The sequence below is a fragment of the Neolamprologus multifasciatus genome, chromosome 18 (genome assembly GCF_963576455.1).
Source record: "Neolamprologus multifasciatus chromosome 18, fNeoMul1.2, whole genome shotgun sequence".
Classification (NCBI taxonomy): Eukaryota; Metazoa; Chordata; class Actinopteri; order Cichliformes; family Cichlidae; genus Neolamprologus; species Neolamprologus multifasciatus.
This window is the reverse complement of record NC_140456.1, coordinates 8,642,436-8,669,729: the sequence shown is the minus strand read 5'-3', so window position 1 is coordinate 8,669,729 and position 27,294 is coordinate 8,642,436. Positions and strand designations below refer to the sequence as shown.

Genomic DNA, 27,294 nt, shown 5'->3' with positions numbered 1-27,294 from the left:
TCTGTTATTCTCCTTCAGTCTAACTTGATCCACCGTCCTTCACATGCTGTCGATACATCCAGAGGAACCTGACGGGTTGAGAGAGTCTTGGTGTTCAGCAGCACCTGGTATGTATGAACTGGAAACCTGATCGTCACCAGGTACAAGAATAGCTCGAGTGGACCTTAAAGGTCATTCCTCTGACCAGCTGCAAACTGTCTACTAACTTCTGTCTCTGCAGAGAAAACTCTTGCTCTACTTGCATTTTTTTTTCAGCCATAATATTTATTTTTCTTAGCTCACAGGTTTTGATTTTAATAACTAGTTGTTTTTAACTATAAGATGCTATAATTAATTAAATAAATAACAAGCAGATTACTTTGGGTCAGGTTTACATAGTATTTTACTCTACATGTCTTGAAAGAAGATTACTATGACACTGTGCCGGGGTGTGGTTTGTGGCTCAGCTGCAGGGGAGGGCTGGAGCAGTGGGTTCAGGGTGCGGTGTCAGGGGAGGCTGACACACACCCGAGCTCCATTATCTGATCATGGCTCTTCTATAAAAGATGTGCCGGGACCTGAGGTGGACAAGTGTGTGTGTGCTACAAACAGGGCAGCTGGAAAGTTGCACAGTGAAAAACAGAGCAAAAAAAGCGTGTACAACTGTAAATGATGTTGCTGTCGGGTCTGTCATTTCCACAGACACACAAGACAGGGAGAGGAGAGTCTTCTTTTAGTGCAAATAAATATGGAAGTGTATTTGAGTTTATATAAATAAGATACAAGAAGTTGTCACAAGAGGTGATGCAACGGAGTAAAACCCCATGAGTGTCCTCCCTTTGCCTCTCTTCATGCACTTGTCATAGGCTGACAGGAGCAAGAAAATCAGAAGAGATTAAATCAAAGTGCATTAGTGCTTCTTCCTATGAGGTATTAGCTTGCAGCCTTTAGGTGATAATCATCTGTCTTTCAAGAATAATATTCGAAAAAAAAATATTATTATTTTTATTTGTTAGGGACATTTTAAATCTACATTAAACATTTGGAGTGAAGCTTGGTGGGTTGCAAAGGGGCTTGCAGGTGCATAGCAACTGCATGCCTGGTGAAGCAGGTTAATTGGCAGGTCCTTTGTGACTTTGTGTAGAAGGGTATGAGATGATTAATTCACTGATATGGGCTGGCACTGAGATCAGATTAACTTTGCTGGCCTATGCTTTCCGTAGTAGTAGTACTAAATAAATACAATAAATAAATAAACTTTTGCCTAATAGTTATGTGTTCATCCCAAAGTCAAATAATCAAAAAATAAAAATAAAAATATATTCCCTCATTTTTTATATTTTGTTACCATGCAGCCAGTCTTTTCTAGCCTTTTTTTTTTTTAGGTCTTGAACAAAAGCTCACTAGAATAGTTTTTCTTTGCTCATCGGCTGCCTTTTCATTCATTTTTAGTTCAGTCCTTGTACCTGACTGCTTTCAGAGGAATCTCTGTTTTTGTATGTAAAGCACTTAACCTGTGGGATGAATCAGTGTAGTGTCTACAAATAACAGAAAACTTAGCAAATAGCCAATTTTAAATTCTATCTTTAGCAATTTTTTTATTATCAGACTTTTTTCCCGTTTCATGTAGTTGAATCTAAAGAAATGTCAACGATAACACAGTTTGGCGGACATAAAATAGTATACCTACAGCAACAAGGTGATTTCCAGAGAGCTATCAATGGAAAAATTGGCATATCCCGACATGGTATGAAGTTTGTCCTTAAAAAAATAATTACAAATTGCGCAACTGGAGGACATAAGAAAAACTGAAAGTCTAAACAACTACCCATAGCAGATGAACAGTATCTGAAAGTTGTCTTCATTTGAAAATCTGAAAAAAGATGGAAAATACAGCAAAGACCTCCCATGGAACCTCAGAGTTAAATCTGGTCCTTCATTTGATCCATCTACTTTTCTCTGAAGCATCATGAGAAATGCTCTGCAATACCATAAAACAGCAATTTCAGCATGAAAATAATCCCAAACACACTGTCAATGCACTAAAAGTATACCTGGACAGAAAAATACACAGTGGAACACTATCCTGAATCTCAATATTACAGACGCACAGAATGAAACAAATTGCAGCCGACAGAGAAGAACTCTGGATGTCCTTCAAGAAGGCTGAAGAACTGATTTTAAAGACCACTTTAGGAAATTACAAGAAAGCTTAGCCGAGAAAGTTCAGGCACCACTGAAGAATAAAGGTGCTCGTTAGAATTGTAAAAACTCAGTTTTCATCTTATATACTGCATTTCCATGTATGTTTGCAGATATTTCAATGTTTTACTGCACTTATTTCCCATCATCCCACAGCACATTACTGTTTTTATATACATATGCACATGCAAATGACATTACTGAAAAAGTCTCAGTCTACTATATTCTAACATATAACACATGCACTTACAACATGCTTCATTTATTGATTAGACTATAGTTTGCTTTATTATCTAAATCTGCAGTGTAACTACAGGTATCAAGCACATGCAATGAGCTAAAAAGTACAATATTTACCAGGACTTTAAGAACACACTTTAAAAGCACACCATGCAAGCTACACTGTTACAATTAAATTTAAAAGGGTAAATTAGCTTCACCTCAACAACACTGTAGACTATTTATAATGACACAACAATGTAATATACAGTAAATTATGGCTTCTGTGTGTCTCTGATAACACTACTAAAGTTGAATATGAAATACTCAGGAACTTTGAGTACTAATTTGAACTTGAGTATTTCCATTATCACCTACTACTCCAGTGTAACTATCAATTGTAACTAATCAACAATAAATTTGCCACTTTGCTGATAAAGTGTGAAAACAGACACCCATCTGACTTCTTAATTAATTAATTAGTTCATGGCTTTGACTTGTATGTTTCCCAGTGTTCCTCCAGCACTTCTTATCAGTGACTTATTGACATCCCCCCTTAGCTCTTCTGTGTCGCCACGTTTCTACTTTTCCACCTGCAGAGAAACACCTTACTCCTACACTTTTCAATCTCCCACTCAGCAGTCAGGTGGGTGGCACAGCCAGCGTGCGAGCAGGACCCACTCTGACACAGCAGCAGTGTTAGCAGCAGCAGCAGCTGAGCTCCCAGCTCGCCCATGTGCGGCCAGTAGGAGGGGCCATGTGCTGAGGTGTTTGAGAAGGTGATGCCGTAAAAGCGGGCAGTCTGTCGCAAACCAGGTGTTTCTGCGAGGAAGAAGGTGATGTCGTAAAGTGGATGGGAGGGGTGAGGAAGAGAGGAGGTGGGGGGAGGCGGGAGAGACAGGAGGAGGAGGAGGGAGGGAGGTGACTTGCGAGCCGCTGCGTTTCAGACTCAGCGAGAGGATCATGGCGGATGGCCCCAGGTGTAAGCGCAGAAAACAGGCGAACCCGAGGAGGAGCAGCGGTAAGTCCAAACTCCGCCGTAACCGCTGCTGGTCGAGCCAGGCGGGCTGTCGATGAGCTGTCCGCCTCTTCTGGGGACTTTTGGAAGTTAGTTGGAGTACATTTCAGGGAGTTTTGGTTCGTATTAGTGCGTTCATATCCCAGTGTGGTGGTGTACCGTTATACCTGGCTGGCTTCTCTCTCTCCGCCTAGCGGTGCATGGGGCAAACCCGACTGAGTGAACCGTTATCTGCCTGCTAGAATAACTCGAGGAGCGCTTTTAGACTTGTTTGCATTTCCCACTTTGCTCTTTGTTTTTTCCACTTTTTTTTTTGGTCAGTTTTGTAACGACGGCAGCACTTGGCGGCAGGTTGCGGGGCTTTCGCATAACAACGTGGCCCGCTGAGCGCAGCTTGTAGTTGAGAGTGTGAGCTTTTAGGGCGAGGTTGTTGCGGTGTTAGTTAGTTTCATGCTAACTTGCTGCTTGCTCGGCCCCCCCTGACGGAGCTGGTGGTCGCTCTCCGTTGAAGATAACTTTACTTTATGGGTGTTGTTTTGATGGCCGGATGGTGGATCACGCTGTTGTGGTGGATTCATGGGACTTATTTATTTATTTATTTTTGTGCTGCTCCGGTGATGGCAAAGACATGGGATGTTTATTTCAAGTCCACTTTACCCCTCCCTGCTCCAACTGCAAGTACACATGCTGTCTTACTTAAGGTAAGCGTGTATATTGTATTGTTTACTCTGCAGAAGTAGGTAGGTTTGCAGAAGAGTTTGTTTTCACGCGTGCATGCATTTTGTCTCCGTTTGAACCAGCGTACCTTTATTCATTTAGCATTTTCTCCTTATTCGGCTTGCTTTTTCTCGATTCCCTCGCAGATTGCTTCAATTACACGTTTTCGACTTTTGCTTCTTTTACTGGTAAATTCGGGTTTGTTTACACGCCACGGTACTGGAAATATATATTGTTTTTGCTGCTTTTTATGTATTAAAAGGAAATAATACGTAATTACCGGTTAGCTGCTTAGTGGTGTTTATACAGGATCGCGGGGATTTATCTCACATATCTCATTATGAAAACGATCTCATTCTTTTTACGAAGTAAAGAAAGTGTAAATAGAGTTTGGCTCCAAAGGACTGTCTAAATTTAACGTTATTACACCCACCTACATCCGGACTCCCTCATTGGCCAGTTCCTTACCTGTACTCTCCCCCTCTTTCGTTGCATCCACCAATAAAAAAAGTAAACCCATAAATATATATATTTTTGGATACCGTTATGAGGCATGGTGTGTCTGTGAGCCGAGGGGCTGGAAAGCACCTTTTTTCCCCCTCCTGCTGACGACACGACGGTGACTCTGCGCGTCTACACGGGAGCCATCATCATCATCACCATCATCATCATCATGTTTACCTGAACGCGGATAACGGGGCTGACCAATGGCCTATAAATAAACACAAATAACACCTGCGGCTCTCGACCGATCACGGAACAGGATCTGCTCGCCGTTTCCTAAAAGCTCTGCGTGTCGTGAGGAGCCAGAAAAACCGCTCCAAATGTCAACTTGTGCAGGTAGACGTGATTATTTAAATATTTATTTCTGGTACTTCTCACCGTGTGCACCGAATGGTTGCTCGTCTCCCCCTTTTTTAAACAACCCCTCTTTATTCTGGCGGTGTTTATGTCATCGACACGTTTTTCTGACCCACTTGAACATGATTTATCCCCCTTTTATGTATTTTTTGTGGGACCGGTTGCCTCGTTTGATCGAGTGCACCCCACAGCTCTCCGTGTGTGTGTCTGCTCTGGGAAATGAGCGGGGCATAAGGTGGCTATTCTTCCCCTATTCCTCACCATGTGCGATAACAGTGTTGATTATGTGGCTCACCGTCAAAACCTCCCGTGTCCATCCATTGTGCTGATAGTTCGTTATACAATTTCCCGAGCAGCGTACGGAAGGGAATGGCGGTCAGTACCATTACTGCAGTGAAGGCGGGGTTGCTGCTTTTTTTCTGGACCGGAGACAGCCAGGTACGCAAGGTGATGCAACACCTATAAAGGTGTATTTTCACCGATTTTCTCGTGGCGATCTCGGCGTTTAAGCCACGTTTTTTTGATGGGAATGCTTCTTAGCTCCTCATTTCTGTACATCCTCTAAAATTTGAGGTGAAACGAGCCTGTAACGTGAAAGGAGCGCATCCCGGTCCGTGTAATGGGGAGCACAATCAAGATGGCAAAAGGTGTTGTGATTCAGTGCGCAGCGCTTTCATGTGCTGCAGGTGAAACTCATCCGCCTCCTGCCTTTCGGTTCGTTTCCACCCTTCCTCTTTACACGTGCTTGTTTTCTTTTTCGTTTCCTGTTACCTTTTGATCCAGGTGACACACACGATGTTTATCCTCAGCTACCTCTTCGATTTTTAAAAGAGCTGATGTACCAAATATTAGCCTGTGCTAATGTACCGTGACCTCCAACCAGTCGTCGTCACCGTGATGTGGCAACCAGCTGCTGATTTAATCAACTACAGTCCCTCAAAAGCTTCTTTCTTTGTCACGTTAAAATGCTCACCTTACCTGATACTCATATAAATGGACCCTTTATAATTAAATAAAGCTGGATTACTTCCTCATCCTTGGTCTTGCAGGTGATAACTCAGGTTGCTTAGGTAATTTTTTTAGATTTTACTCATTAAGGAGGATGACATCTTAATTAGGTATATGCAGATTCATGTTGTGATTAAATGCTTGTATATTTTCCCTATAAACTATCACATATTTACCAAAGATGCTTATTATAATTTCACTAATCCCCAGATGACATTTTCAAGTTGCTGACTTTGTAGAATTGCAGTGGTTTATGTTTTTGTTAATGTTCTGTACATATCAGAAATATATGTGGCATTCTACAGTTATTGCATCAGGTAAGAATGAAAACAGAAGCACGTTTTTGATCAGTCAGATATGTATGTACAGGTTTTTGAGGAAGCAAGGAGATGATACACCTGTCAGATTCTGTCTGGTATGAATATCCATTAGATGTCACTTACATCATCAGCTGTAATTATTTGATCGATTGGGTTCTGATTGCTTTATTAAGTCCCCGGTCTACTTTATGTTTGGGAAGACAAGTAGATTTTTAGCATCCGTGCAACTGCTTTGTTATCACTTAGTCTGATTCTAGTGCAGAATCGGACTTGTAGCACAGTAGCATTGTGTGTGACTCAGGTGTACCAAAGCTCCACTGCCACAAGTTTGATGTCTCTGTTTTGCAATAAACAACTGCCAGAAAAGCAGTAAGCTGTAAGTTTGTGTGTGTTTCTGGCACATTAAACAATTTGCCACAGCTTTCCAATCCCATCACTAGCTTGTTCATTTTTTTTTAAACGCTGTAGATCAGCAAATGCTTAAAAATGATAACAATCTGTCAATTTTTGGTAAAGCACACAGTCTCTATACTACTGCAGCCCTATTGCTGTGCTCCACAAACAGTAGAGAGAGAACCTAGATTAAGCTTAAAAAGCAAAAGCAGTCATTTCAGATGCTGGAAATAGAGGCTGTTTACTTTTTATTAATAATATCACCTAATCAACTAAAAGAATATGAGAATTGTTCTTCAATTAATTTTCTGTCAGTAGAAGAATCAGGTAATTGTTTATAGCTCGGCTCCTAACAACTCACATTTGCCTGGGTCTTGTCTGCCTTGTTCCCTTTAATTAAGTTTTTATAATGAATCATAACACATTTTACAGTTACACGTTAGAAGGATGACTGAAATCACTGATAGCTGTATTGTACATTATTAGCCTAATATCTGCTTTGTTTATGTTTTAAGGGCCCATTTATGCCTTCATTTGTCTTCCTCTCGCTCGAAATCTCCAGTTTGATTTTTTGCATTTCTTTACTTTGGACAATTAGGTTTTACTGAACCAGAGCGCTTAGCAAAAACATTAGCAGATCGTTATCAGATGGAGCAGGTAATCTGTCACTGATAGAAGTCAAGTTGGCGATGATAGCGATCTGCTTCCAGGCCTTGTAATTTAAGCTAATCATTGACTGTGGTCTTTGCTGCAGTGCCTCCTCTGGAGCTAGTTAGGAACCAAAAGATAAAAAAACGACATAATTTGATTTGTCTTTGGCTCATATTATTTATGTATGAGCAGCACAGAATGTCGGGTTTAACATCTTCACGTCTGGTTTTTGTCATTTTCTGGAGTTGTGCCTTCATCCATTAATAACAAGCCACATGGCAGTTTGCTTGAAAGTGCACGGGGTCTCATTTCCACTTGTCTCTGTGCTGTGATATTGTGCCACCCAACTTCAAATAGCATTGTTCTCGCCTATCTAAACAAACTAAACCCAACCTGTCTGGTTTTAATGATAGCTGGCAGAGAGCTGGCCTTCCTCTGCCTCTCAACATAAATGATTTTCCACCAGGCATCAGCAACTGTGAACATGTCGATGCAAAAGCCAAGCAAAGACCTCCAGTAACCCTCATTTTTTTTCCAAGATGAAGTTAATCTGTACATTTAGTGCACATAAAACAAATATACTATTTTTTAAGATGCAGGAAAAAGAGCTCAAGCTAAAGTGTGAAGTTGTTTTTGCCATGCTAACTGTCTGCAGTACAACTGTAAATGGCAGGTGTGTGCCCTCCATGTGCCCTGCCTGTTGCTGCCGCTGCTTTGGTCACGGCTTCATCATCCAGCGCCTTTAAAGTGCTGCACTCTCAGCTGGGCTGTAATCTAACACTGCAATTTAGGGACTACAGGAATGCAGCCTGGTGTTAACATACCTTGACAGGATAAACACAGCGGCCTACTCCCAGGCTTGGATACTCATACTGTACGTAAAAGCGAGCCAGGACTCTGCCGTCACCACCGTCTGTACTCTGGAAGTGAGAGTTGTTCTTGGAGTGATTGCTGATGGGGTTGTTTTTGCTTAGGTTGCCATTTTGATTTCAGCTGTACCTCTAGAATTGATGTTGCGCTAATGCAAATATTCTTAGTCATAATCAATATTTAACTGGCAGATGCGCATTTGGAGAAATGACATGCAGCATTGCCAGTAGAATCAATGGTGCTGCAGTGACAGACAGCTTTCAGTGACTCTTCTCAGTGACTGCTCTTTAATATCAGGTCAACAAAACAGACATTTCTTGGTGTGAATCAGTGAATGCTGGGCCTCTTTGATCAGGCTGCTGGTGTTTGATGTGTGGATGAATGGCATTTTCCTTCGCCCTCGTATTTATGAGCACTCCTCTCTAGTTGCCGTATTGCACTGTTAATGTCTTGCATGTTGTACCACCAAGCTTCACCTTATTGTGAAAGGACCATAGCTGCTATTTAATTGAGCTTATTATCTGAATTCACCGCTTGATATTTCACTGTGCAGGACTGTATTTTTGGTGCAAAGCAACACAGAATAGCTGCACACATACTTTTGTTACGGGAAGATGGGTTGCATATAAAAGTGGCAGCCTGGTTAATAGGCCTCTGTTATCTTTATGTCTGAACTATATTCTTGAGGTCACCCTCAGGTGCTCCAGTTGCAGCTGTCTTTCACACAGTCCCACAGAGTCATGTGAGGCCTCAGAGGTAATGCTGAACATTTATTTGCAAGCTAACACTGGCTGTTACACTCATTAGATTAGCTGGGTATCAAATGATTGACGCTATAATGGCTTATAATTGCATTTAGCAAAATCCAAGTTGTTTCTGTAATGCAACCCTGTATTTTTATCTGGACATGCTCTAGCCAATGCAGTTGTTGCATGTGAGGCTATTATTTTTAATATTACTTGAGTGTTATGTGAACACTTACTCGCACAGCCGCCTCTGCTATTTGTGAGGGAGATGAGCGCTTCAGAGGGAAGTGGTCTGACTGGTATTAGAAGTGGTTGTGGTCAACATTAGCTGTTAATTGATCTATGGCCAGTGATCATTGAAGTTACTTTCTCCTTGTGCTAAAAAGCCTGAAGCTGTGTGTGTGTGTGTGTGTGTGTGTTTCCTTTGCACAAATGGGCCTATGGAATGACAAAGCACTACAGGATGTCTTTAGCCGCTCAGCTTTAGCCCCTCCCTATTGCTTTTTATGGTCCGGAGGGGGAGGTGCATCAGGGCTAACTGATGCTGCTGCTGTGACTAATTGAGCTCTGTGTGTGTTTTGTGGATTGCATTGTGTATTGTGGGGATGTTAGCATCAAGGTGGGAAGCTGCTACTTTCCTCCAGGCTTTGCATGACAACACAGACTTGCTTGTTTGGATTTACATGCATTAACAAAGTGCCTGTGAGGGAACATCAGCGGTTCCTGCTGAATGCTGTTGCTTCAATTAGATGACGTGTGCTGATAAAGGCACCTTGACAGATCAGGCACGGAAAGTGAAGGCAGCCGACTCAGTGTGGCCTAATCGAGGCGTGTGCATTAGATTTGAACGGCTGTTTAAGCTTTTAAGCTTTCTGAATTGTACAGTGTTTCTGTAGTGCTAGCTTTAAATCAGCTAAAAGAGTCAGAGAGTTTATTAGGTTGAAGTTTGTATGGTGTGTCTGTTGGTAGCAAATGTAAACATCAAAGTTAAATGTGAATACGTAGATGAGTTTATCACAGTCAGCAGGAGGAAACACAAATCACATCATGAAGGACAAAAAAAGCTGCCAAATCATGTGGGGTTACCATCTTTGGTGAACCTTTCTGAACAAGAGAGCTGCTGAACGTAGCTCTTTCTATGAATTGGTAAATATAAAACAATCAAACAACAACAAAAAAGGTAACACAGTCAGGGATTTGATAGCTATACTGTCAGTTTGCTTCATTTCAAGTCACTGTTACAATTATTGCTTTGATTGTATTCATGTTTTATGCACATTGAAAAGCTGATCAGATACTATATTCGAACGAATGGCCCAAACAAGGAAAGTATTGGAAAGCTGATAGTTTTTAATGCTGTCTATCCGTGATCAGGTTAGATAGCATTAATAAAACATGAGTCCTTTTTGATAGATATCCAGCAGTGACTCATGTGCTCCACTTAGATTTGTGAAGTCAACACAGAAATCTGTTGAAGTAGTGCACCACAACCTTATCGGAAAGCAGAGCAGCTTCTCTACCTTTCAGCGGACGTTATTACCTCATCCTCTACATTTGTGTGTGACCGACATAAGAAACATTTTCTTTCGTAGCAGCTTCTTTTGATGCGTCGCATTCATGTAGCCTTACTGTACATGTGTGAAGGCTCTGAGGTAAACCCAGTATAGCAGCAACAATCACAATCAACTTATTAGCTGTGCTGGCTTGACAGACGACTAAAAACATGACCCAGCCCAGCCGTGCCTGTTGTCATGCAGGTGTGAGCGCTTTGCCCCTGCAGCTCGTGAACACTCAACGTGAGACTTATTTTTAGTCAAGGTGAAAAGGAAATGGTGCGGCGCCCTCTGATTTAACATGAAACTGAGAGCAACTAATTGTGTCATTCAGGCTGCAAAGAGCAGAGTTGTCTAAATAAAGATTTAAAAAAAAAAAGAAAAAAAGATGCAGGCAAATTCTGTGTCCTTCACGACGAGGTCAGAGGTCAGTGGAGCAGCCCTCAAGCTGTGTTATAGCAGAAGGTACAGTACAAGACGGCGTATGCTGGGAGAAACTGGCAGCAGTGACCAGAATGAGGATGCTCAGAGTTTCGGTGTTAATTTCTTTCTGTTCTGCATGAAGATTACAAGGAAGTAGTCAAAGAAAAGGCTGTGAAAACTAAACTGTGCCTGTTTACTAACATCATTTTGAAAGAGCTCGCTTTAAAATGTGATTTTGTAGGTGTCCATCGTCAGTGCCACGGCGTTTCTGCATTAGCACTAAATAATACCTTCGTTCTGTTAGTTGCTACTGTAAAAGCTGCATTTACTTTAGCAGATTCTATATTCCTTTCAGTGATCCTGTGCTTCATGCTGCTGAAATCTTATCTCAAAAACCTCTCTGAGAAACAGTATTGATGATAATGTGCTGAGGAGGCTTTTATATTGAGACATTTGAAAAAGCAAGAGTGTAGTCATTATTCTTCCCAGAAAACAAAATGTTTTGAGAGGCACCAGAAAGCTCATTTTCTGCCGTGTCATATTAAAATAAGATTATAGTTAGGCCAAATCCTTCTGACTTTACAGCGCCGTTAAGAATCGATGTTTTGAAGACAAAGTTTGCTCTCTGCCACCTACGCTCTAAACAAAGCCAAATGTGGAACCAGAACTGAAAATTACCTCCAGCGCCACCAGTGCATAAAATCTCGGAGGAACTGCCAAACTTCTTACAGGTGGTCTAACCCGTTTTCACAATTAACACGCTTTGCTGTTGCCTTTTTTTTGTTCCCTTTCTGCCGCCTGAATATTCATGCATTCGAGAGGTTCCCCTAGCAGCTAAGACTTTAATCTGTACGGTGGGAGGGAGGCCGATCTTCTGCTGCTGCTGACCACCGCCTTAAAATAATGCATACGCGTTCATTTATAAGAGCGCTTTAATGCACTCAGATATTTAATGCATTAACTCTTTTGTGAGATTTTGTGGGTTATGTTTGTGTGTATGTGTGTGTGTGTGTGTGCGCGTGCAAGCAAGTGTGTTCAAAAGAAAGAGTCCCATTCAAAGTCCTGGGAGAGGGGGAGCACTCGTTTCGCACTCAGCCGGTGGGAAACTCCTCTCCTTCTCCTTTGGCGGTGGTACAATTTGCATACCCTGCCATCCTCCATTCTCTTTTCTTCTTCTGCCGGCGGAAAAGGAGAACAGAGGAAATCAGTGAACGCCGCCTCCAGGCAAAGTGCCGACCCACAGGCGAGGGCGCCGTACAGTAGAGATTAAGCTGATTTGTAATTTTTTGCGTGTGCTGGACACTGAAGTGGAGTGCCACCTGCCTGTGATAGGCTATACTCGCTTTGATTTACTGTTTAAAATTGGGACACTTCTCAAAGGTAAACCAAAAAGCGACAGGTGCAAAAAATGCACGCAGAGCTGAGAGCAGAGTAAAAGTGGAAATGAATAAACTAAAGTGCAGTAAAGTGCACAGCAGTGGAATCATTAAAAAAATAAAAAACCTAAGTTCATTTCTGACGTCCACATTTGACACAATACAGAACTAAAGAGTTTTTCTTCTCTTACTACCACTGAGTCATAGCAGCAAGCTGAGCTGTAGTGACTGTTTGAGTAATGAGCTGGTCAGCTGACTAAACATTAGACATACACCAATGAGTCAGGTTTTGTAATGCCAGATTTGCATTATGTATCTCCGCTCCAGAAGTGGAAAAAATATATATTCTGCAAAATAAACGACGTTAAAGTTTTTAGTTCTGTCTGACAGTAACCTTTCAGACACCATATTCTTTAGTTCTTGCATCCGAAATGTGCTTCCCTTTGTGTTTCTTTGCTTATTTGAGAGCAAATGTGAGTATTTTTTTACTTTCTGTCTGACGTCACTGTGATTAATTCCATTTCTGTTTTCATTCTTCATAGTAAGCCACTTCCATCCAAACCAAAAAAAGAAAACAATATAAAAAAACCAAAAAACTGTAGGAGTAGATGGGCGACATCCTGGCAGCGCTTCTGGTCTCAGGAGACATAAATCCAGAGCAGTGGACAGGTGGGTTAGGAATGACCCGACTCATTAAAGACACTCCTGAGACTCAGAGGAGTGTCCCAGCAGTCCTGCTGTGCTGCTGCTGGGACTGGAAGAAAGATTGGAGAAGAGAGAGGCAAAGCTGAGCGATTTATTCTCACCTTTCACAATGCTGCTTGATTTTAGATCTTAGATCTTAGAAATATAGTCTCCGGTGTTGACTTATAATTTTGAGTCTTCTTGTAGAAATGGGTATTTTTAGGTTTATTGATATAACACATGTCTGCTCGATTAACAGAAAGTTAATTGGAAACTAAACGACTCATATTTGTTTTCTTTTTGTGACAAAAATGCATTTGACAGTTTAGACTTTAGAGTCAAATCTAGAATGAAAATGTCTCTTTTTGTGTCATTTAAACTGAAAAGACTTTGGTTTTGATCTGTTGTTGGGACAAAAGAAGTTGCTTGCAGGACACATCTTTCATTGGTTGTGTTGCCTGTAGTTTTTGTGGTTAAGCTAGTCTTTATTGTGGGGTTCACTCCCTTCCTTCACTTGCCACATAGGAGGCATAGAAGCTGAATAAGTTAGGAGAGAACAGAGGATTTGATTAGAGATGTGGATTGTGAACTCTGTCTTTCATCTGTTCCGTATCCCGTGGGCTTGATTTGCTGTCCGTGGAGCCAGCAGGATGATGTATGAAGCTTGTGAAAGCGAACACCAGAAGGTGGAACGCACCTCGCTTGCACACACGATCTGAAAGTCTATTCAAATCTATTAGACTGTCATTGTAGATTTAGATTAGTTTGTTGATGCAGGAGAACATTAAGCGCCGTTCTTTTTAAATTATGCAAGCAAATTCACAGTCGAGAGAAAGAGAGAGCTGGAGTGGCTGAAAGAAAGGGAGTGTTGTTATTGAATTACAGGTGATGGCTGCTAATTGGGCCCTCCAGAGATTGTGTGTGTGTGTGTATGTGTGAGGCTCTAGGGATGGAGGGTTGATGAAGCTGTTAGGGTAAAGTGCGGGGCCCCTGTGTGCTCCCTGAATGCTGTGCTTGAGAGTCTGTCCTGTCCCTGCGGAGGAGTGCTAATGGAGGCCACACAGCCCTCATGAATTACTCCCAGACTGGAAGGATGAAGGGCCGATGGAGCCGGAGGTGACGCTGCCGTAATTGAGGTGGCTTGCTGCGTGAGAAGATCGCATGGGTTTTGATGGGCTGTAGGCAAGAAGCAACACGTTTGTACCGAAGCCGTGACAATAACCACATTAGCACTCTACAGTGGTTCTTGGCAGGGTGTCAGCGCTATCTGAAAGTCATACTCTGGAAGCATTTTATTTGAATATGTGTTTTCGCTGCCGTTATTGAATCACGCCATGATAGCGACTCAGCCTATGGCGACTCTGTGACAGTTTTGCACAGATTTGGATTCTATTCCTGGCAGTAGCAGTGTTTGTGTCTTAATCTCCAAGTGCTTTGTGACAAATATAATTGAGGAATTTAATGAGCTTCCTCTCGTCACGCAGGCACACTGTAATTCCACACTCTTGGACCGCAGCTGCTATTTTTTTGTGCTACTTTGAAGCCTTGGGGAGCTCGGTGTGGTGTCACGTGAAGCAGCTAGCCACCTCCAGACGTTTCTGGAAAGAGTGACCCTTCCCTGGCTCGTCAGAGCAAAAGAAGAACTGTCATCACCAGGTGTAGTCCAAAACTGGAATTCATCTGGAGGAGGAGACTAAGTCATATCGAAGATCAAAATAAAAGCAAGGGGATTTTCCACTAGCATACCAATTGTGGTAGTCATCGTTTTAACGGACTGATGAAAAAACAAAAAATTAAAAAAATGCAAAAATGACTCATCGAACGGTTGATAAATGTGCAAAATATTTCCTGGTTCGACCTTCTGGGATAGAAGTGAGTAAAAATACTTTCAAATATATATATTTAGGGTTTAGGATTGAAGGTTGTCACCAAAGACACTTTTTAACATTAAGGGGCTTTTTTGATCAGCTTAACCAGTAGTAACTCTCTCCAGATGCAATCAGTTAAATTCAATTGATTTATATAGCGCTAAATCACAACAATATTTGTGTCAAGGCGCATTATATTGTAAGGTAAGGATCTTAATTTTGCAGTGATTGGACCCCTCAGGAGCAGAAATGAGCGCTACAGGAATGAACAGAGAATAAACATGAATATCTTCGTGCAGCATCCATACTTGATGAGGACATTTGGCGATAGTAGTTTTTAATCAAATGGCGCTTATAGTGTGATTTTGTGTCCCTCATTTGTGTCCCAGGCAGTAGCAGCTGAAATGTTTTGTATTTCATATCCTCGTGTAGATGTAGAGCTGAAACAATTTGTTCATCAGGTGGTTAACATGGAGCATATTCAGCTGCTCAGCTGTAAGGCTTTTGTTTGTTTCACAGGATATTCATTTTTGACATTTTATTGATCAAATTGATTCAGAAATTCAGCAGCAGCTGTTGTCTAGTTTCATGGTTGAATATTAATTCATAAAAAACTACAGGTCATTGGAGTAAAACTTGAGTAAAAATCGTCTCCTTCCTGTTTTTACTGCTTTTATTCTTTTCTGGATTTATGGTTATTTCCCGTTCGCTTTGTTTTTTTGGTGAGCATTCGGGATATATAGGACACACAGTCTTCTCCGTTGCCGCCGAGAACGCCGCTGTGCTTACGCACTTATATTTCTGTTGATCAAAGCAGTTCTGGTGTCAGTGTTGCTGTTGCAGCGTGATTGCTGAGGTGTCAGCTGTTGAGTTGACAAGAGGTGGAGAGTGGAGCAACGACAGCGCAGGCTTTCTCATCTTTTTGTTTGCGTGTTTGTGTTGCTGTCTCTCTGTGGGATTTTGGCTTGCTTTGCGTTCACATAAGAAGACACGCTTGAGAAGGCCACCTTCATTGGCTTTAGAGTCTATATGTACACTGCGCTCTGTGTGCAAACATTAAAAAATGGCTTTGAAGATGGAAGCTGTTAGCCATAAACATACACGTAGGTGTGATTTTGTGGGGTGTTTGCTTATAAAAATGTGTCACTGTAGCAGGACCTTTGTGTCCTCCCAGTGTTTCCTTTCTAATTTTGCTGCAGTATATATTGGGCTCATTGCATAAAACTGGAGTGAGCCTAGGATTATTTTGCAGAGGTGTCTGTTCTTAATGCTGAGGTAAGGTGCTGGGAAGCTGTAACCTTTACACCTGTTGATCATGTGCTGTGAAGTATAAATATCAGATGTCAAACCACAAAAGCCTTCAGAATAGGTTGCAGTTTATACGAACACTATTAATGTCTATTGAAAGTAACAGTTTTAGGTGGAAAATGAGGCGATATTTAGTTTTTGGATCAAGTTTGTAGACTATGAAAAACATTTTTTTTGCATTAAAATTATACGATTTTAAAATTAATCTTAAAAATAGGCCATATTGCTTCAGATTAGCTGGTTTGTTTGTTTACTAATTCGAGCATTGTGACATTAGTCCAGTGAATGAGATGGGAGGATTTATATTGTCAAGCAGTTGTGTGGGAAAGCAGTGCACCATTACAGGAATACTTGCCCCTGTAAAGCCTGAACTATGAATTAATTACCAGAAAATTCAAATTTTTTGAAACTACAGTGTTTATTGAACCTTCTGAATAAAAAAAAAAATATATATATAATATCAATTTACATATGTGAGTTTTAACTTGTATCAACTTTTGCTGCATCTGGCGATTTTAAAAGTAAGTAGTTTTACATTGCATTAATCCATTAAATATTCCTATTGAAGTATCAGTAACAATCTTTCTTACTCTGGCAAAGATATTCTTGAAAAGTCACTTGTGGGTCACTGACTGACAGCAGCCATTTTGGATGACTCAATAAAAGAGCCTCTGCATGAATTACTGATCCCTGGTGGATTATCTGTGCACTGCATGTGTGTGATTGTAGGAATCAGGTTTTTCAGGAAAAAAGAGAATCATGCAGATAAAAAATGTAGAGGTCTCAATAACTCACATATCAAGGTTGATGCACTTGTTACAGGATTCAAATGTATGTTCCTGTCTTGCTCTAGTAAAAGCAGTACGTTGGGATGGCTCCACATCAGTGTAGACTTTAGGGAGACTCTCCCGCTGTTAAGAGAAGAGAGGTTATTTCCCATTTCCAGCATGAAGAGCAAGTAACACAGCCTCTACCAGCCAGAGGACATCTGAAGGTGGTTAACCTCTTTCATTCCAACCCTAACAAAAGTGACAATAGGTAAATAATATCCTTTTGCTAACTTGAGAGTTGTTTTGTTTAAGAAAATCATTTTAAAAATTCTCCCAAAACATGGCGAGCTGCTGGGCTTGAACAGAAACTGTGCTTTAAATGATGGGTTTCCTCATACAGACTGTTACGGGAATATCAAACTGACGATAGAAACCAAGCAAAATAAGTCGACACTTCCGGATTAGCTGCTGGCTTTTGGAAACTCAGCCCCTCTAGTCAATGGGTAAAAAGTTTAATTTCCTGCTTTCATCATGTACGAAACTTAAGCACAAGTCTGTCTGAGCTGCAGTTTTCCTTTTTGGGTTAGCGGTACGAGAGATTTGGCACAGGTGCAGCTCAGAGGCTGCAGCTCTCACGTCTTGACTTGATTTCATCAACACGGTTTGCTTTTCCTCTCTAGTGTCATGCAGCAGCCATCTTAATGTGAGCTCAGAGGTGCTTTGAGTTAATCTCACCAACCTTTAGTTAGTCTGCCTTCTCTAATTTGAAGAGGCAGAAAAGCCTTAAGAGAAACCCAAATACCACTTTATAGGAAGCCATTATTAGTTTATTCTATTGAGCTTCATTATCTTTACAATGCTTAAATATATTTATATGTGTATTTTACTTTTACTCTGACAAAACAACAGTTCAGATGTGTCACTGTGTTCACTGATAAATGTTAAGTCGTTTTTTCAGGCATTAAAGATTGAAAAATTATCGGCAGATAAATAAAAATTATTACTTTAAACACTCGTTTCATTTTCGGCTGGATGATGATTTGACTTGAAAAACGCTGCTCCACTGAAAAAGGGAAAACAGTTTCTGTCACACTGCTTTCTCTCAGACTGAATCCACGTGAAGACTTGTTCTGTTTTTATTTGTGTACATAAAACCCTCAGATTCGTCAAGCAACCGAGCACCGAAATGCATCCAAACAACAGCTAAAAACAAGCGGAAACAAGGAAACTGACGGATTTGCTGCCAGTGAACGTGTATGTGTGCTTTTGTGTGTGCGTGTGTGTGTACCCTTCCCAGCATGGCAGGTGTGCCTAGGCTTCAGCGCCATTACAAGTCTCATAAATACCACCTGACACCGTTACAGCAGGCAGGCTTCGATATAAAACTCTCCTCCTGTGGCGTGCAGCCCTTCAGCGCAATTATATTATACCACACTTCAGGGGAAGAAAGCTAGACTCCTGCCCAGTACCTCTTAACAGACCGAGCTGGTCTGAGTAAACATGCTTTCTCTCAAGTAGAGTCTTCGGACTGTTTTTTCCCCTCATTTCTTTAAAATGGCCTCATGAATTCATTAGACTTGACTTTTTAAAACAGGATGCTTCTTGAATTTGCAGTGTCCCGTGCCACGCTTTCTTATTTTTAACTCCAACCCTGTCCAAAACACATACTTAACTTTACTGCACACACTTCCAGAAGCACTGTGTGTAAATCCCATTCAGCCATGCTGAAAATCAACACTGTGCAGGCCTAGGTGTTTGGAATTTTTAAGTCTCTGAATCCATAAATTGTTATAGAAATTCAAGTACATTATCAGTCAGAAGGCGTTATAATTCTAAATATTTGTCTGGCATTCGCTTTACGCAGCTCCATCTCTGCACTGTTTGTCGCTCTGCTACCTCGCCTGGATGGCATTTCAGTCGAATGGCGTTCTGAATGCGCTTGACATTTTGTTAAACTGCGTTCGGAAGGTCCTGCCTGTCCCTGTGTTTTCCTTCCCCTCCTCCCTGCATTGTGCGACTGGGTAAACAGGCAGGCATTCACGCACGCACACACAAACCTCACGCGTGTATCCTCACACACTACCTATACATCTGGGGAGTTTGCTTTGTGCGGCTGCAAGCTGAGGATTATGCCTTTGTCTTTACTGCCTACCACGCACGGAACAGCTTTGAGTTGTTTATTTTTGATGTTTTCCCTAAACACACCTGTAAAAGAAAAGTAGGGTAGCATCTCATTATGCTCTCCAAACAAAGCGGTATTTTCCACAGGCTATACAGGGAGGATCACTGCTCAGTCCTTCCTGTGTTCAGACATTAGCTGCAAATCGTAGGCAGAACTAAGTTTTAAAGCACCAAATACGACTTATTGATCTGCTTGTGTGTACAATAATAGATCATCTAAGACACTTGAAATGTTCTCAGACAGTGCTGTGAGAACTGAGCCTTTCGAATTTACACTAAACACACACAATTGGAAACACTTTAATAAAGTACTTCCCATTCCATCTCCCTTCATCCGAGAGGTTCAGCTGAACTTGAAATCCAACAGTGGAAAGCATATGGGTGTCGTTGCCTTGCTTGATTTTACTAACACTCAAACATGAAGCTGTCCTCAGCAGTGCCAGCTTTTCTGGTGCCTGGGCACAGTCTCATCTCCCAGCTTGACGCGCCCCTCGCTGACAGCCGTTCAAACAGAGCTAGCTAACCGTCCGGCATCCAGACGGCAGCGGCTGGTCTTCATTTAGTTTGGACAGAACTCCCATGCCAGGCGAGGCTACGTGCCAGATTGCTGCCTGCAGAGCTTGCAATGGCTGCTGCCAACCCCTGACATACAGTAGATGGGCGGTATTGTGCTGGCTGTGCCAAAAATACTCCGGGCTGATTAAGTAATATGATGTAAGATGGTGGGATGGTGTGAAGCAGCCTGCTGGATGTGAAAGATGGAGATATGGTTAGTAGGGAACGGATGATGGAGCTGGAGCTGCGTCCATTCTCCATCTGCGCTTTGATTATGAGATTAGGCTGCCGACTGGATACACCGACCCATTCACCAGGGCTTAATCTGCGAGGAAGGTGGGACTGTGCAATAACACAGATGGACTAGTACAGTAGCTAAAGTGAAAATGCATTGCTAGATGATATTTATATTATATTTTATATTTAAAATGTTCAAATTCAAATCTGTAAGAGTGGTTGTAGTTTGCAAAACAGGGTCTAGCCTGTTTAATAATCACATTTAAGTAAAGATCAAAACTGCTTTTTTTTTTGTGCCAATGTACAGATGTTTAACTATACATTTAATCCCTGAGATATCTCATATAAAAATAATTGATGCTGTCATCTGTTTGTCTGTCAGAGCAGCTCTGACTGGTGTTTACAGCACCGTCTGCAGCATACGTAGAAGAATAGTATCACTGTTGAAGTCGAGTAAACTTTTTCACGGTAGGCTGATAACTAGTTGGGGGAGTTAATAAAAAGTGAACTCAGCATTTTCCATTTGCAACAAACCCCTGAATTAGCCAACTGCATGCTGATTAAGACTATCAGTAAATATATCAGGGAAAAAAAAAGATTTGGATTACCCTCCAAATGTCCAGTAACAGTTGAACAAAGAACCAGGAACAGTGCATATTAATCAGCAGAACCGTAAAACTGCCTGTGTTAGCCAAATGCCTCATTTTCAACGCTTGTCCCCTGGCCAGATGTTAACCTAGCCATTTTAACAACCTCCTTATGTTACTCTACACTTAAGGAATTGGTACGAAGCTAAACAAGCTCATTTCTCATCGAGAAGACTGGTTGCACGCTTATTCCAAAGCAAACATTTTGAGTGATGTTACCTTAACGTTGACCTTCATTTGCCCAGATATCTGAGGGCAGCGGTGTGATCCAAGAATATTTCTGACATGACAGCAATAGCCATTTGTGCTTCGGCATGCTTACCCTGAAGCTAAGGCCAGTCCCACACAATGACTGTCTCAGTGTTAATCTGGGCGCTTAGTTTAGCATAGCTTAGCCTAGTGAAGCACAGCACGGATACAGAAATTGCTTGCGGCAATACACCCCTCTACCCTAAAGGCTAGCTCTCACAGAGACACAGCTAAACACACAGATGTCATGTTTGCACATCATAGAGCTCAGATTTTGCTGATGCTAAGCAGCACTTTGTAACCAGCACAGTTCTCCGACCCATTTCCGAAGAAGTTTTGTGCCAGTGAGGGAGAGTGTGTGATTTGAATACTGAGCAGGTGAGAAGGAAAATGTTGGGAGAGCTAGTGGAGAGTACAAGATGACCACAGCAGTGCAGTGGTACCTGCTGGGGCATAAATCAGGCTCACAGATATTATTATGGATAAGATGGAAGTGTTTTTCCTGGTAAAACTCAGTGACCAATGTGAGGCAAGGAAGGACATGAATTATGAAGGCAGGACTTTTCCAAGTGTACAGACTAAAAGCAAGGTGAAGAGAAAAAAGATTTATGGCTTAACTGTAAAATAAGATACTGAATATAAATACCTCATGATTCTTTTAGGCACCTGTGGTGAATCACACAGTGGAGGAGAAAATGTTCCTGTGCGTCGTCAGCCAGTCAAGAATAGGGATGGGTATCGTTTAGGTTTTATCCGATACCGGTGCCAAACTGGTACTTTTGAAACGGTGCCAGTGCTTAAACTGTGCTCGAACTGGTGCTTAAAGAATGGAGAACACAAACTTTGTCCAAAAACCTCTCATGTTTTTATTTTTAGCAGTCTCTTTTTTTCTGCAAAATGATAACCAAGTTAGCCTTTTCTGTTGATACAACATACCTCCTTGGGTTGGAACCAGTGCTTAAACAATGGAAAACACAAACTGTCCTAAAACCTCTCATGTTTAGCTTTTTTTTTTTGTTGTAAAAAGATAACAATGTTAGCCTTTTTTGCAGCTATAGGGCATATATGGTATCACTCTATCAAACAAGAAGACAGCCGCATGTAACTACGACGGTGTTTGCTAGTTCACCTTACATGCATTAATTTAATAACGTGGTTAGTCTACTTAACGTAAATTACACACGAGCAAAATTAAGCTACTCACGCAGAAAAGAACGGCTGCTGCTGCCATCATCAACCGGCATCATTTCTTTTTTTTTCTTTTTTTTTTTTTTTTTTTGTTTCGCCTGTCCCATTTGGTTCTTTAGCCATCAGAATTGTTGTCTGAAGACCAACAAGGATACCCAATGGATTTATTTTGCCAAATGGATCATCATGGCATTGCCGTATTGGTCCATTTGATCGACCTTTGTTTTTATTATTTATTTTATTTTCAGTTGTTACAGACGGGACAGACATGAGTGAGGGATAGGAAAGGGAGAAAGAAAGAGGAAGGAAAAGAAAAACAGAAGGGGAGAGGGACAGTGAGAAAGGGGGGAAGAAAAAATATCTCCGGGATCACCTGTTGAGAGAAAAAGAATAGAAAACAAGCAAAAAAAACAAAACAAAGCAACATACTATACACAACACCATCGCATTAATCTAGCTAAGTGTAAACAGCAGTAAATACTAAATATTGAATGTTGTTGTGCAGCACGCAGGACAGACAGCGCACAATGTGCTTTGAAGTAGCAGCCAAGAAAGGTGTGATTTAAGTCTACGAACAGTGAACACCCATGTGCACACCTGTGTGGATCGGCGCGCTTGTATTCAAATGGTTTCCCCATGTAATGGTCTGCTAGAGGATGTAGAGAGCCATAGCCCCGTCCCCCAGGGCATGAAGCAGGCATGGAGGAGATCCAGGCCCCAGACATCCAGAGGCCCCAGAGTGCAAGAGCCCAAGGAGGACCACCGGAGGGGCATCCGTGCCACCTTCATGGGAAGGGCTGAGGATCCCCAGACGAGGGGTCACCCAGTAGCCACCGGGCAGGAGCTAGAGGGGGCTGCACCGGCGTGCCCGCCGGCTCATTTCTGCTACACTGGCACCGGTATCCGGTGCCATAATGGCACCGGATACCGGTACCCATCCCTAGTCAAGAATAGGTTTGACAATATAAATATTTGCATTGCAGCATCTCCATGAGAACAGATGCTGGAGTTTTATTGATCAATGGTATGATTAGCTGCATGTTTCAGCAGTAGCTGGTTTGGCTATAGCTATAGGATATCCTTTGTCTTGCACCAGTAATACAATACCAAGGGCCTAATGGATATTAAATTTGTCCCTCTATAAATTGGAAATGAACCACAGCATGTCTTACAAAACGGAAGGCATGGATTTAAAAACAGGCCCCTTTGCAGGTAAAAGAGTCCTCCAGGTGGCACATGTTCAAGAAGCTGTCAACCGCAGATTTTCCCATTATATTTAATGGTAATTATTACCTTATAAATGTTTCTAATGCTGTGGCAGGCAGGGAGAAGAGCGCTATAGGCGATTGAAGACTTAATAGGTGAACCTTAATGACATTTTGAGTGCGATAACCCGCAGCAGTCCTAAAAGGAAAGGTCAGTGGAGACAGTATTAACATGTAAAGCAGAAACCAGCAGAAGTCAAGTTTTTCCATCCGTTGTGTTTTTACTTTCCGGTAGCCCTTTGTAGCTTTTCCAGACAGCTTCACATGAGGCCATAGATGACGGGCGGCTTGATTGAGAGGATATTAACCTTGCTGCACCTACCAGAGACTGAACAACCCCCCACTCACAGGTTAGAGTGACAGGAAAGATGGAAGCAAAAGAAAGGGGGCTGGGCTTTCTGTTAAAGGGTATAAGGAAGTACTGCACGGACAGTTTGAGGCACAATGAATTTCTCTTCTGGCACATGGAGGTTACAGGTCAGCAGCAGCTGCGTAACTGCCTCTCAACTGGAAGAAGAAGAGATTTTCCATCAAGGACACTTAAGCAGGTTGGGTGTTTGAGGGGTTAAACCAGCTGTTTGGGTTTCTCCCAACAACATATCTCCACTCACAGTGCAATTCCTGATGGCTGTGCAAACTGGCAGACATAGTAAAGAGAGAGACGGAGCATGAAGAGAAAGCTGCAGGAAAAAGCTTGTTTCCAAAGAGCTAGTGAAAGTATGAGCCAGTTGTGTTGTTGTACCAATGCATGTGCATAACAGAGCTTCATGCTTAACAGGCATTATGTACTTTTGTTGCGTTCCACATGCATTATTATCAGCATCAAATTCACATAAATGTTTGTACAAAAGTACACTAAAAGAGTCATTTGTGATCACTGTGGATGCAGACCTGCCTGAAAGTACAAAGATGAATATCTCATGGGCCAAGGAACAATAAATGATGCACAAGAATAGAAAAATATTTTAATGTGTGGCTGGCTTTGGATTTTCTTTTCTCTTTTGTTTCGAGCAGGCAGAATTGCTCCATGGGAATTTTTTTTTCCATTTTCATTCTTCTCCCGAATCCCTGCTGAGTCACACGTAATATTGTTGTTGTGTATTTGAGTTGTTGTAGTTTAGTTTTCAGCTACAAATCACGTATACTATTATACAAGCTATTGATTGAGTCTTTCTTTAAATTCATTCCAACACACGGACTCATCGAGACCTGCGCAATCAGTATTCTGCTTCTCCCAGCTGCGATGTGATGAACCGCTCTACAAATACTCCTCTTTTTGGAGTCTTTCGTTTCGGTTTTATTGTCATGGAAACGAGTACTGAAATGTGATTAGCTGTCGAAAGTGGCAGAAAAGTTTCACCAGACTTTACTGATATGAGACACGATTCATCACTCTGTTGTTCTCAGGGTGAATCCAGTGGTTGAGAGTCAGACACAAAAATTTGAAAAACACCGTGGGGTGAAACTACTGGGTCAAACACTAATGCTGAGCCTCGAATACACAGCGATGACCTAGATTTACTCTCACCAGTATCTGTCACTCCAGCAGAACAACAGAGGCTCCTACGGGATTGCAAAAACAAAGGACAAGTCCAGGGTACCTTCAATTCTTTATGAACGCGTCGTCTGCTACACAGCTGCCGGTTTGTTGTGTGTTTTGCTGATCATAATGCGGCAGCTGTATGGAAGGGAAACTGTTGGATATGCACATTTCATGAATCTGAGGCTGGAAAATAATAAAGTAGAGGACTTCCTCTTCATGTGCACCAGAGGCTGCATTACAGAAAGGTCCTATGACAAGTTAAGGTCATTCAGATACTCACATCATTTCATTTCAGTGAATAAAGACTTTTATTCACAGTGTTTTGTCTTAACAATAACCTAATGTTAGGAAGAGTATGTTACCTACAATACTGCTGGCCAAAAAACATTAAGAGAAAAGATCTTTATCCTCTGGAACGAAATGAGTGAGTGTGAGACCTCGGATAAGAATCGTCCAGTGCACTGGAACAGCACGTGTCCAGGCTTATCAATTGCTTTTATCAATTCTGACATGTTTTTCTGGCACACTGGAAAACATGCAAGCCTCTGTTTTACTGTTTCTGCACTGTGTTCATACTCAGAGGTAATGAAACAATTAAATCAGTGCCAAAACCTGTGTGGGCCTAATTCTTTACAAACACAAAATTGATCAGGAATTGATCTGGGATTCGATAACGAATCTGGCCCTATTTCCAAGTCAGAATAATTGCTAATGGTTTGAAAGAAGCACTACCTACCAGGGGCGTCTGGTTAATGTATATAACCTGTGGCGATGGTGTAGTTCATCAGGTGCTGCAGGAGGTAAATTTGCCTTTTTATGTTTTTAAATCCAGACCTATGTGCGTTTATCATGGTAATGAGTGCTACTATGATAAAATCTGTACCACACACCCTTAGTGTCTGTGCATCTTGCTAAAGGGAGGAATACCTTTGTGACTCTCTTCACAAAGATGAGGGTTTTGTCTGTATTTTTTCTGAAACCAATTATCCGACTTCGCATCATCAGTGTTTGTCAGGGTTGCTGAGGTGAGAAAGCAGGCTGAGTTTAAATTTTTTAGTGTTTGTGCACTTTTCATGTGCACAGCCCTGAGCAATGCTATCAATGTCTCTCTGGGGAAACTAACTGGAAACATGCTATTATCCCCAAAAAATGTAGGCTTCATCATGTCTGTCTATTCTTTATGACAGGCGGCCTTTCACTCTGCCTTTGAGTGCAGCTATTTCGATCAGATATAAACACGTCTGACATCACTGGACAGCATGTCTCAGAAACTACTTCTGGCAGAGCATGAACTGGCTTTTAGTCACTACATCCTACTCTTGCTACATTTGCTTTGTTTGAAAGCACGTGTACTCTTTGGATCAGTCGATGGTAGCCGTGTAGAGAAATTTTGGCCAATGTGGTGGGAGCAATAAAACAGGAGCGCTTTAGAAAGCCTGCGTATCATCCTCTGGCCCAGTGCATCCCTGCTGTTCAGTACATGCCAGCTTGATGTTTTCATTAGTACTAAAGTAAATACACATGGTCCCTGCTTAATGTTTGAAATTGTAATTCAATCTATGCTTAGGAATATTATAATTTCAACATTGTGACATTTGCGGGTGTCTTTCCAGCTTGTTTTGGCAGACGAACCCGACTGCTTGGGCTGGAATAAAAAAAAACAAACTCATGTAATGCAACAGTGTAAATTACATCTGTGCCGGTGCCACTGGGGAAGATTCCCCGGCGTCTGCTGGAAGATAAACTGATTTATATTCAAATGAATGGATTCAGCTCCAGCTCAACGCATTTCTGAATTTTAACCGCAAGCTAGCTGCCCTGCTTTCTTTTTTTCCTCAGTGAGTGTCATGTGGCTAAAGGCCATGCGCTTAGTTTCTCCACCCTCCCCAACACACTAACCTGTCCTGTCTCCTCCTACTCCCCCTGCAGCCTCCTCCTCCTTCCATGAGATGGCCTCTGCATGCTTTGTCACTGCTCGTTTCCAGTCAGTGGACGGCACCGGCTGGGCAGCGACCTTTCCGACCTCTTTAGAGCGAATGGACGCAGTGTGGCTCTGAGCTTGGCTGCGTCGTCTTCTTTCTGGCCTCTGGTCTTACACTAAAACGAGGCTGCTCATTGGGGGGTGGCAGAAGCTGTTGGTAACCATCTGCACTTCATCAATGAGTGCACTCAATTAATAGAACTTAATATGTTTCAAATGTTTTTTATTGTATTGTAATTTCTCTACTAAGCAATGAAAGCTAAATGAGTGTGCTATTCATTAGTAAGAAAACCTTACACGGATGGTTTAAGAACAGCTACAAACAAGGAGGAAAGGTTTTTCATGCAGATTCAAGTCTTTAATATACAGAAATCACCAAGAACTAAGACGTAAAACTACTTAATTATCGACACTGAAATGAAGATTATTTAACACAATTAGGCTAATCATAAATTTGTTGAACTTAAAAACAAATTAAAAAA

At 41.7% G+C, this 27,294-nt stretch overlaps 1 protein-coding gene across 2 annotated transcripts in view; it reads left to right on the top strand.

Moving 5' to 3' along the window:
- The first annotated feature begins 3,298 nt into the window (after positions 1-3,298).
- The window catches only part of LOC146497288 (zinc finger E-box-binding homeobox 1-like), a 77,700-nt gene continuing 53,704 nt past the window's right edge, over positions 3,299-27,294 (top strand). Inside the window, exon 1 of one of the 2 annotated variants that reach the window (XM_085139893.1) lies at positions 3,299-3,421. In XM_085139893.1, the coding sequence (XP_084996019.1) occupies positions 3,364-3,421 (58 nt within the window). In that variant the 5' untranslated portion in view covers positions 3,299-3,363. Of the gene's footprint in view, positions 3,422-4,125; positions 4,976-27,294 lie in introns of those variants that run through there. The other variant, XM_085139894.1, reaches the window with a different exon arrangement.